Source organism: Pleurodeles waltl, chromosome 7, assembly GCF_031143425.1.
Source record: "Pleurodeles waltl isolate 20211129_DDA chromosome 7, aPleWal1.hap1.20221129, whole genome shotgun sequence".
NCBI classification, from domain to species: Eukaryota; Metazoa; Chordata; class Amphibia; order Caudata; family Salamandridae; genus Pleurodeles; species Pleurodeles waltl.
This window is the reverse complement of record NC_090446.1, coordinates 1,128,675,655-1,128,688,017: the sequence shown is the minus strand read 5'-3', so window position 1 is coordinate 1,128,688,017 and position 12,363 is coordinate 1,128,675,655. Positions and strand designations below refer to the sequence as shown.

Here is a 12,363-nt window from a genome sequence, read left to right as displayed (position 1 = left end):
TACTGGAAATGAAACAAAATCTTAGAGAGCAGCTGGGCAGACACCCTCAGCACCCCCAACCCTACTACCACCAACCACCTTGAACAGGGAGTGAAACCTGGATCACCAGTTGCATTGACAGCATTCTCCCCGCCAAGAGCAACAACCAGAGAAAATCCTTCAAAAAGGCTAGCTGATACACCCAAGAACTCAGAACAGCGAAACAAGACAGCAAACAGCTGAAGAGGAGATGGTGTGCCAGCAACGATGCCTCTGACAGAGCAGCCTCCAGAACCTCCCTCAACCTCCACCACCGCCTGCTGAGGGCAACAAAGAAGACAGCCCTTGCTGCACGCATCGAAACCAGCACCAACAACCAAGGAACTTTTCAACATCGGTAAGGAAATCTCCAACCCGGCTGTCAGCGAAACCTACATCACACCCTTACAGGAGCTGTGCAACAACCTCACCCACCTCTTGCACAGCAAGATCGCAACCATATACATAAACTTCAAACCCACACCTACGGACTTCTCGACAGATACGCCACCACCGTAACCAACACGAACCACACACTGCCCACCTGGAACATCCTCTCCACCCAGGACATCATTTCCACCAGGACATGAAATCAGTTCACTCGGGAGCTCCCACAGACCTGTGCCCTCACCACATCTTCAACCTTGGAAACCAAAGGATCGGCCGGGAACTCACCACCTTGCTCAGCACCTCTATCACCACTGCAACATTTCCTGACATCTGGAAACACGCCAAAGTCCCACCCCCTACTCAAACTCTCAGCCGACCACAGTAAACCTAAAAACTTCCAGCCAATCTCCCTGCTCCCATTCCAAGGTACTGGAAAATATCATCAACAAGCAACTCATGAGATACCTGGAGCAGAACCAGCTACTCAACACCTCTCAATCCAGCTTCCGCAGCAATCACAGCACCGAAACTGCCCTGATCACAGCCACGGACGACAACCAAACCCTCCTTGACTGAGGAGAAACAGCAGCTTTGATACTCCTCAACCTTTTGGCAGCCTTCAACACTGTACCCCACCACATGCTATTGAAAGACTCTACCATATCGGCATCCAAGGGGATGCACACAGATGGATCACTTCCTTCATCCCCGGAAGAACTCAGAGGATCCACCTCTGACCTTTCACCTCTGAACCCAAGGAGATCGCCTGCGGTGTCACCAAGGGCTCATCCCTCAGCACCACGCTCTTCAATGCAAATATGACACTGCTGGCCAACATCGCAAGATCCTATGGTCTTAACATAATTTCCTATGCAGATAACACTCAACTCATACTCTCACTCACTGACGACCCCTCCACCCCCCAAACCAGCTTCCACAGATAATGACAAGCGTCGCTGACTGGATGTAGAACAAGCTCCTGCAGCTCCACACAGACAAGACAGAAGTTCTTTGGCAATAGCACCAACACATGGAACGATTCCTGGTGGTCATCAGACCTAGAACCGACACCTACTCCCTCCGACCATGCCAGAAACCTCACAATCGTCATTGACCACAAGCTCACCATGAAATCACAGATCAACGCTGTCTCCTCTGTCTGCTTCTTCACTTTGCGCGTGCTACGTAAGATCTTCAAGTGGCTACCGCTACACACAAGACGCATTGTGATACAGGCCGTCATCACCAGCCAGCTGGACTATGGCAATGCCCTTTACATGGGAATCGCTGCACACCTCCAACAGAGACTTTAGACCATGCAGAACACCGCACCCAGATTCATCCTCTGCCTTCCCTGACTACCACATCATCTCACACCTGAGGCAACTCCACTGTCTCCCCATACAGAAGAGATGCCAATTCAAGCTGCTGACCCACACGCACAAGGCTCAACACAACCAAGGACCCGCGTACATTAACCACCGCCTGAACTTCCACCAACCGTCGAGAAGACTATGTTCTGCCTCCCTTTCACTTGCCCATACTCCTGCAGCTGCTGAAGCAGAAGTGGAGGACACTCATTCTCTTACATTGCAGCAAAATCCTTGATCAGCCTCCCCATGCGCCTCCGGACCATCACGTCACTTCTGGAATTCCGAATGGCCCTCCAGACCTTACTATAAGAATAAGTCTCTGGGACTTGCAAGCACCTGGATACCCTATTGGGTGATTAGCCACGCTTTACAAGTCCTGATTGATTGAGCTTTACAATTTTTTAGTTCCTCCTTTAATTCTGCCATTTCCTTCAGGGTCTCACTTATGTCAAAAGTGTCACGTTTGATTAAAATTTGTAGCATATGCTTGAATGACATTGGATTGTTCTCAGCCCATTTGTTAAGCATCTCTGGATTCAGTTTTTCTTAACTTGGGACCAATATGATTCTCAATGCTCTTTGTACCCATCCTACGTCTACATATTTTTGAAACAACACACTTTATCACCATTCATCATTTGTTTTAATTTATATAATTTGCTTCTGACATCTGTTATTTGCTTGGGTAGTATTGTGGTGTCAGATTGCACTGTACTGTCCATATTATCAGAAACTAGTTCAAGGGTCACTCATTATAGATCCTTTTAATGGTCAGTGAATTAGGTTTGTTGCATATAGCACCAAATGAGTATCTGTTAATTGCATTATTTACCAGTCCAAGATGACTGCCTATGTAGGCTAATTTGAAGCACATCTGTTTTGTTGTGACGAAGGAGTCAAGGTATGAGAAGAAAAACTGTTTTACATCTTTGATGTTGACAGTGGCAACCAACGTGATCAAGGTTGGTAGGTCAGCCGAAATACGTCGTATTCCTGATGCTGCAAACTGTGAAAAATTCCGGGAGTGATGTCTACTTTGAAACTGGGAGCAGATATATATATGTGTGTGTGTGTGTGTGTGTGTGTGTGTGTGTGTGTGTGTGTGTGTGTGTGTGTGTGTGTGCATATGTGTGTGTGTGTGTGCGTGCATATGTATGTGTGTATGTGTGTGTGTGCGCGTGTATATGTGTGTGTGTGTGTGTGTATATATATGTATGTGTATATATATGTGTGTGTATATATTTATGTATATATATGTGTGTGTATATATTTATGTATATATATGTGTGTGTGTGTATATTTATGTATATATATGTGTGTGTGTATATATATGTGTGTGTGTATATATTTGTGTGTATGTGTGTGTATATATAGGTGTGTATGTGTGTGTATATATAGGTGTGTATGTGTGTGTGTGTATATATAGGTGTGTATATATATGTGTGTGTGTGTATATATAGGTGTGTATATATGTGTGTATATATTTGTGTATGTATATATGTATGTATATATGTATATATATATGTATATGTGTGTATGTGTGTATATATATATATATGTGTATATATATGTAAAATATGTAGGTTATAGTTGGGCGAAACTGTCAGTTAAAACATTACATTTCAAAAACTGTTGAAAATCACCAATTATAGTTAACTGAACTAACTAACTCGTGCCCGCACTATGCACAGTGTTGTCCACAGTTATGTCATTTCAGATGTTGCATTGATTTTATCAATGTCATAGTACATATAGTGAGTTATGTGAGATTTTAAGCAGTGCATGGCAAGGGCATGGACGGACAGCCAATTTCCCTCGGCCTTTGAAGGCTGTAGGCTGTAGGCAGTAGTGAGTTGGCCACCTACAGTGGTGGGAATTGACCAGGCCCTGTGCCTAACTCCCCACGGGTGTCCGAGATCACCGGGTCTTTGCAGCTCCTCAAGGCCGGTCCTTTTTTTTTTTTTTTTCCTTACGCCGCTGCCCAGATACAATACTGCAGCACCCAGGGAGAAAAGTTGTTTTTTTTCTATTTAGACCCTAGGGGATGGCCCTCCAGGAGTACCCCCCCCCCCCCTCCAAGGGCTAAGATGTCAGGATACCCTACACTGTTGCTTTATTCCTTATTTTTATTTGTTTACATGAACCGAGTCATAAAATGTCATCTGCAACTTTCTCTTCATGTGGCGGCCAGCCAGTCTGCTCATGTGTTTTCCACTCACGGTGCCGTAGTACTCTGCGGAAGGACTGTGTCAATATATGCACATACAAGTTATTCCTTAGTTTCTCAAAAACTACTGAATGGGTTTACATCAAATCACAAAAAGCATACTTTCTGGGTAAAGATCTAGGTCTCTGCCAAATTTGGAATAATTCCATTCAGCTGTTTTGATTGTAGCGCTGTTCAATTTTCCTATGGGAAATTACATAGTGAAATGTGTTTTTAGATTACCTACCCTTTTATTTGGACCCACTTGACAGATCATTCCAAAACTTTTCACGAAGGAGCTGCTGTGTTGGTTAAACCACTTTTTATTTTTTGTGGACAGTTTTGTGAGATTCATCAAATGGTGCCAGAGTTATTAGTAATCAAAAAGTTAATTTCCTGTGGGAACACGATCCTAGCTATAACTACACGGTGGCGATTGCACTGTTTTATATTTATTTATTTATTTATTTATTTATATATATATATATATATATATATATATATATGTGTGTATTTTACAGAAGTGGCAATCGCGCCTCTGTAGCTATGGTTAAGTCAGAGTTTTCTTTTTTTGCTTTCTTGTTTTTTTAATAACTTATCCTGTTGTTTAGCGAACATTCACGAAACTTCCCAAGCACCAAGTATATCCAATGTTGGTTCTTCATTACATGTTTCCTGCAGATCTGTCAAGTACGAGCCTAAAAATAGGGGTTAGGGTTCCCACAAGTGGTATTTCCCAATTTCCCATTTTAACTGTGATAGGATTATTTGCTTCTTGATACAGAAAAAAGGCTTCATTGACTTAAACCAAACGTGTTATGTAAATAGAAATTTACACAAGGAAGTGCCTTTGTTGTGTTTAGTGTAAGTCTATTCAGTAATTTTCAAGAGACAAGTGATCTGTCTGGACTACATTTTAGTAGTAACTGGACTGTTAATGTGCAGTTACTCTGAATTTGCAAATCCAAGTTAAAAAAATATATATATATATATAGGCACACGATTGGACTGTAGTCCTGTCGCCCATTATAGAATCACAAATCCAGTACATTCTGACTGGCTGGCAGTCACAGGGCAAATTATGTTACAACTTCCATTTAACTGGCACAACAAGGGGCCCCTAGCACTGTGTGGTGAAAAATAAAAAAGGAAAAAGGCCAGAAGGGTGGGGTCCCCCTGGGATTTGAAAATCATGGATCCTCCTGGTCCCCAGAATTTGTAAATCCAGCTTAAGACTGGGAAATCCTGTACAAAAAAAATAAATTAAGTCAGTGCAATACTGCTGTGCTTAGGCAACGGCCTCTTGTGATGGTTTTGTTGCACCTGGGGAGGTGGGAGCAGGGCCTAGCTGCAGTGCAGGCCCTTTTCGTGTCACTCAGTGCAGATGGCCGATGTCCAGTGGGTGTTGGCTGCCTGTGAAGAGTTGAACACAGGGCCTGGCCAGACACCTAGCCCTCTGGCCAGCTCCACTGTGCATGACCTAGGCATAAGAGCCAAACTCCTGCTTCATACAGACCATGGGCGTGTACTGCAGGCATTGGCCACGTGTGGGGAGTTAGGCACAGGGAACTCTTGGACATGCTAGTTGATCAGAAAACCCCACAATTCACTGGAAGGAAAAACACATTTTTCACAAGTCGTGCAAACCATAACTCGCACATCAAATGCAGTGCTTATGACCTCACAATATTCATACCAATAAATAACTCCTAAAACCAAAATGTTAATAAGTAGCACTAATTCATACTAATACATGATACTACATTTATCGTCATCTTTGATATAGTGGTTAGGATAATGTGATATGTTATCTCATTGTTAAGATGATTTACAGCATCATTAATTCCATCTGTTTCATTAAGGGTGCGGTCATGAGCTTTACTTTTGTGTGTGTGTGAAAATAAATACATTTGCACACGTAATAATAGCAAAGAAACCAATCCAGTTACAGTGGTGTATTCAGATTCTATTATAAGTACAGTATAGAGAGAAAAAAAATACAATAATCAAAATAATACAAACCAATCATCAATCCAACTTATATCCCAAATATGGGTACCACAGAAATCAGTCCAAAGTATATTTTTATGTCCTCTCCACAGTCGACAAATTGTTATCGCCAGTTCCAATTGTATATCCTCATACTGATCAGTCCCGAATATAGTTATGACAACTCCACAGTCCAAAAATATTTTTCATCAATTCAAATTAAATTCCTAAGGATTAGTTCCAAAGTTAACGATTCCGTCCAACAACATCCTCCTTTGTCCCTTTGTCTGTCAACACGTGTTTCATCCGGGGAGTACCCCTGGATTTCATCAGGACTTCCTATAATAACATCATATGCATATTATGTTATGAAATATAAATGTTATGTGTTCTCAACATTTCCCAATTTACATTGTGACTGCAATTTTTTCTGCAATTTTTTCACTCGGCAGTGAGAATCCATATGAATCCCTTCCCAATAGTTGTGACACATTTAACATTCCCCTTGTGTAAATCCATCTGTCTTATGTGAAAACCAGTGATTCGTTGCTCAGAGTATACATGCAATTCTTCTTACAGATCAAAAGAAGTGCACATCCCATATACAAAAAAGCACCACATTTCTTATATAGTGTATTCTTATTGGATACTCTCCCACAGATCCAAATTACATAAATTATATATTAACAAATCATACCTTCACAATATCTTTAATCGTTATCTATGCTCCATTTTGTCCATTTAAAACTGTTCTGTTTATTTCTTATGTCCTCCTTAAACACAGGTATAACATTTGTATGTGAACATCATCCTAGCATAATACATTATTAAGATAAATATGTGTGTTTTGCTTACCTAGTACATCTATATCTTCTTTATGTCTCCGATCGTTGCTTTAATGTTATATGGATCCCTGTGAAGTCATGTAAAAAGTATACTGTTTAAATATCTTTATACTCGTATCTATGACTCCTACCATAGGTAATTGTGCTGCAGCTACTCTCGGCCACTGTATCATACACTTACCCGATTATTGTCCTAATGTACGCGAGTACGCTGCAATGTTGACGTCTTGTCCAGCTCCGATATTTTAAACCGAAGCCCCGTAGCGTCTGACTATTTGTACGTCCCCCTCTGTAATAAACATAGAGGACGGACTACACGCATTACAGTCTCCGTTTCCGGAATTGTAAACACTGATAACGGACTACATTTCCAGTCTTTCTATACTGATCGGTGCTGTTTCCTAATATTGTTGACTGGAACTGTAACGTTCCAATCCAATCTAGCATTTCTCTATTAGAATAGTAAAAAGGGAAATTGTTTATGTGTACTACCTCCCCAAATCTGATCTATTAAGTCAGATTACTCATAAAAATGTGTATCTCACATGTGTTGGTATATTCTGTTATCATGCAATAGATATATTCCATACATTACATCGAAATAACTATATTATATTATGTTATGACAAATCCGATTAATTCAGTACCTGTGTGTTCCCTAAAAACCACTGAACCATATTCTTATAAGACAGATGTAATGTATCTAAATTAGTGTATTTTACTCCACAGGATATGTCTTATAAGGTCTTAAATAGTTTGTGAGATAAGATATTAATTCACGCTACCTCCGGGACTAATTATCCCCTAAAAAATATTCCATTTCATAATCTGTGTTTAAACCCCATTCTACTGCTCCTAACCTCATAATCCATTTGGATTCCCTCCTCCGTAACTCCAATTCCCTATTGCCCCCCGTGGGTTTATTTCACAATAATCAAAACCTATAAATTTGAACATTTTATGTACTCCCTGTGCTGTACAGACTTTCATATGGGATGCTATGGGATAGCGTTCATCCCCTTGATTGATTGCCCTCCAATGTTCTAAAATTCTAACTTTCAAAGACCTGATCGTACTGCCAATATATATTCTATCACACACACATATGAGCATATATACCACAAATTTCGTATTACAATCAATGTGCGATCTTATAGATATTTTTTCACCTCTAATAACCTCCAAATCCTTCTTTGGTTGCCACACCCATTTGCATACTGTACATGATCCACACTTAAAGAAGCCCAAATTCCGCTTCATAAGCCAATCTTTTGTGGTTTTGTCTACCAAATAGCTTGGACTGAGCATATTGTTGAAGGTGTTTCCTCTTCTAAATGCCACTTCTGTTTTTTTCCCTACAAATTGCTTGAGTATCTCATCCCGACTTAATATAGACCAATGCTTATTCATGATTTTTATTAGTTTTTGAGAATTTTCCGTATAATCTAATACGATTCTAATTTTGTGTTCCCTATTCCGTACATTATCCTTCTTGCGGCTGGTACTTAGATCCAGTGTCTGCCCATGGGGTATACTTCGCACCTTATGTAGAGATTTTTTTTATAAGTGTCTCAGAATAGCCCCTGGCTATAAATCTTTGTCCCATATTTCTAATTTGTTCTTGAAATTCTTCATTCTTACTACAGTTTCTCCTCGCTCTTATCATCTCTCCTAGTGGTATAGCCTCGATTTGATGTCGAGGATGGGCACTGGTGGCGTGCAGCAAAGTGTTGCAAGCAGTCGGTTTGCGATATAACCTACTTTCAATCTTATCACCCTCTATGTATAATTCCACATCAAGAAATTCCAAATGAGTTCGACTGTACTTACATGTGAACTTGATATTCACTTAATTCGTGTTCAGATATCTACAAAACTCTTGTAACATTGATTCATCACCTGTCCATAACATGAAACAATCATCAATGTACCGTCCCCAGTATAAGATATGTGTGTGCCATCTTGCTGCACCCGGGCCCCATAGCCATGTTTCTTCTAACCACCCCATAAATAGATTAGCGTATGAGGGGGAAAATTTGGATCCCATTGCAACTCCCTGTTTTTGTTTAAACCATTCGCTTTTAAATAGAAAATAATTGTTATTCAATATAAAGTCTATCATATTTACAATCATCTTAGTATTTTCTAAATAATGTGCTGCACTTCTATTCAGAAAATGTTCTATCGCTCTCATCCCAAAATCATGTCGTATGGAAGTGTATAATGCTACTACATCTAGAGTGACCATAATCATGCCTGGCTCCCACTGTATGTCTGATAATGTACTGAGTATGTGTTTGGTATCTTTAATATAGGACGGTAGATTACAAACAAATGGTTGTAGGAATATATCAACGAACTCTGAGAGTCTCTCAGTAGGACCCCCCATACCCGAAACAATCGGTCTTCCAGGGGGGAAAAGTGACTGTTTATGTATTTTCGGTAGAGTATATATACATGGAGACTTTGGACGGTATACCCGTAGATAGAGATACTCATCTTCATCCAATAGTTCTCTGTCTCTATAGTTTTTCAACATATCATTGATTTCCCTAGTTAGAGTCATAATGGGATTTCGTGCCACCTTCTCATAGCAATTAGGATCATTTAATTGCGTATACATTTCTTGCTCATAGTCGTTGCGATTCATAACCACTATATTCCCGCCCTTATCCGCTCTTTTTATAACTATATCTTTATCTGTTCTCAGAGCTTTCAATGCGGAATATTCTTGACTCGTAAGATTTGGTTTTCTCAAAATCCTTTTCTTCTTCACTTCTTTATTAAGGTCAGTCCATACCATTTTGAAAAATGTTTCTACATTCCCATCCACCAGGGATCTGGGCACCCAGGTGGATCTTTGTTTAGGACCACTTGTAACATGTCTATTTGATGCTAAGTCTAGATCTTGTAAAACAGTAGCAACTGTATTTGGATATTCCTCATAGTCCGTAATTGACATTAGTGTAGCCGTATCATAGATGTCCTGAATAGATAAACCACCATATAGCGATTCCCCTTGTTGGGTCGCATCCTCATCAGTCATTCTTGAATAGAAATATTTTTTAAGTTTCAATTTTCTTATAAATTTATATAGGTCTATTTTGGAATTGCAAATGTCCCCCTTTTGTGTGTGTGTGTAATGGTTTGCACAACTGTTTTGAGTTATGGAGTGAACGCGGAATGAGACCGTGCGAATATCAGTATTTTTTTCTGTTTTGATTCATAACCATAACTGCACTTAAACTGTGCTTTTTTTAAGGGGACTTCTGCATTTTTTAACATACTTTCAGGTGTTATCATCTAGGCTAAACATAATTCACTCTAATCGTTATTAAATTCAGTGGACAATATATATATATATATATATATATATATATATATATATATATATATTATATATATTAGAAAACGTTAATGAATCGAAGAGAAACTACTAAGCCACACTTCTCACCAACCAGATTGCGGCAGCCATACCTGGAACTGGGGTCAAGGCTTACACCTAAGAGTCTTCCTGCCTGCAGCTCCGTGGTCGGTAAAAGAGTGGCTTGGTTTTGCAGGAGACTTTCTAAAGCAGGTTTTTTCATTTTCTTGACAGAACGGCATTGACGTGAACATTCGTAACACCTACAGCCAGACTGCATTGGATATTGTAAACCAGTTCACAGCATCCCATGCCAGCAAAGACATCAAGCAGCTTCTGAGAGGTGAGCACGTGCAGCTAGGCTGGAAGGATGCAGAGTGTGCTGTACTGTGGCATGCCGGTTCTGGTGGGGTGGCAAGGAGAAGAGAGGGAAGCATGCCCTGTTTTGAATGGCCCTGAGGTGTTGTAGCGCCAAGGACCACGCTGTGAGAAAGATAATGCCACGTGGGTGCTATGACTGGGCACTGTTGGGGGAAGTGCACGGCACTGAAACCATTCAGCACTGACAAATGCAATGCTCGGGGAGGGTTACAGTGGCAGACGCCTGTAGCAATGTGTTGGACTTTTGCTTATGCAGGGTCATCCCCAGTCTTTTTGCCTCCTGCCTCCTATTTTTTTCTGACCTGTCGCTGTTGGCTTTTGAACTCTGAGCACTTTCCCACTGCTAACCAGTGCTAAAGTGCATATGCTCTCTGTGTGAAATTGTATGTGATTGGTTTATCCATGATTGGCATATTTGATTTACTAGTAAGTCCCTAGTAAGGTGCACTAGAGGTGCCAGGGCCTGTAAATCAAATGCTACTAGTGGGCCTGCAGCACTGGTTGTGCCACCCACATAAGTAGCTCTGTAATCATGTCTCAGACCTGCCACTGCAGTGTCTGTGGGTGTATTTTTACACTGTAAATTCGACTTGGCAAGTGTACCCACTTGCCAGGCCTAAACCTTCCCTTTTCTTACATGTAAGGCACCCCTAAGGTAGGCCCTAGATAGCCCCAAGGGCAGGGTGCAGTGTATGGATAAGGTAGGACATATAGTAATGTGGTTTATATGTCCTAACAGTGAAATACTGCCAACTTCGTTTTTTACTGTTGCAAGGCCTGTCTCTCTCATAGGATAATATGGGGGGTACCTTTAAATATGATTAAAGCGTAGATTCCCCTAGAGAGTAGATGGACATGTGGAGTTTGGGGTCCCTGAACTCACAATTTAAAAATACATCTTTTAGTAAAGTTGATTTTAAGATTGTGCGTTTGAAAATACCACTTTTAGAAAGTGAGCATTTTCTTGCTTAAACCATTCTGTGACTCTGCCTTGTTTGTGGATTCCCTGTCTGGGTCAGTTTGACAGTTGGTTGTTTTTCAACTCACACCAGACAGTGACACAAAGGGAGCTGGGGTGTAACCTGCATTTCCTGATTAGCCATCTCTGCTAGGAGGGAGGGGTGGAGTGGTCACTCTCATCTGAAAGGACTGTGCCTGCCTCTAACAATGCCGGCTCCAACCCCCTGGTGTGTGTCCGAGGCCTTGCCTGGGCAAGGCAGGATTTCACAAGTAGGTGTGAGTCCCCTTTGAAGAAAGGTGACTTCAAAGACTAAAATGGGTATAAGAAGGGCACCCAAATCTACAGACTTGAGAAAACACTTCTGGAACCAAGAGGAACCTCTGCCTGGAGAAGAGCTGATAGCTGAGGAAGAAGTGCTGCCCTGCCTGTGACTGTGCTTTGTGGAGCTTACCTGCAGTGCTGCTTCTGCCATAGTAAAAGGGCAAAGACTGGACTTTGTGTGCCTTCCATCTTGTGAAGGAATCTCCAAGGGCTTGATCTAGAGCTTGCCTCCTGTTGTTTGAAGTCTCAGGGACAGCAAAGACTTCTCTCTGCCAGCACCTGGAGTCTCTGGAGAGACTCCTACTCTGCCCTGTGGTGCCCATCCAGTTCCTGGGACCCTGAAAGGAGAAGCTGGCAGCCTAAAGACAAGAAAATCCACGCACAGAGCGCCGTGCGGGGAAAAGATTGACGCAAATCCGATCTGCGGCTGAAAAAACAACGCGCCGCCGGCTCCGCAGCTGAGAAATGACGCTCGCAGCAAATGCGACCGAAAAATCGACGCACGGAGCAGGAGA

General features: G+C 41.4%; 1 protein-coding gene across 1 annotated transcript in view; it reads left to right on the top strand.

The window, feature by feature from the left end:
- Positions 1 to 12,363, top strand: part of CASKIN2 (CASK interacting protein 2) — a 279,620-nt gene that overhangs the window by 169,039 nt on the left and 98,218 nt on the right. Inside the window, exon 9 of the mRNA XM_069200154.1 lies at positions 10,420 to 10,528. Coding sequence (XP_069056255.1) covers positions 10,420 to 10,528 — 109 coding nt within the window. The remainder of the gene's footprint in view (positions 1 to 10,419; positions 10,529 to 12,363) is intronic.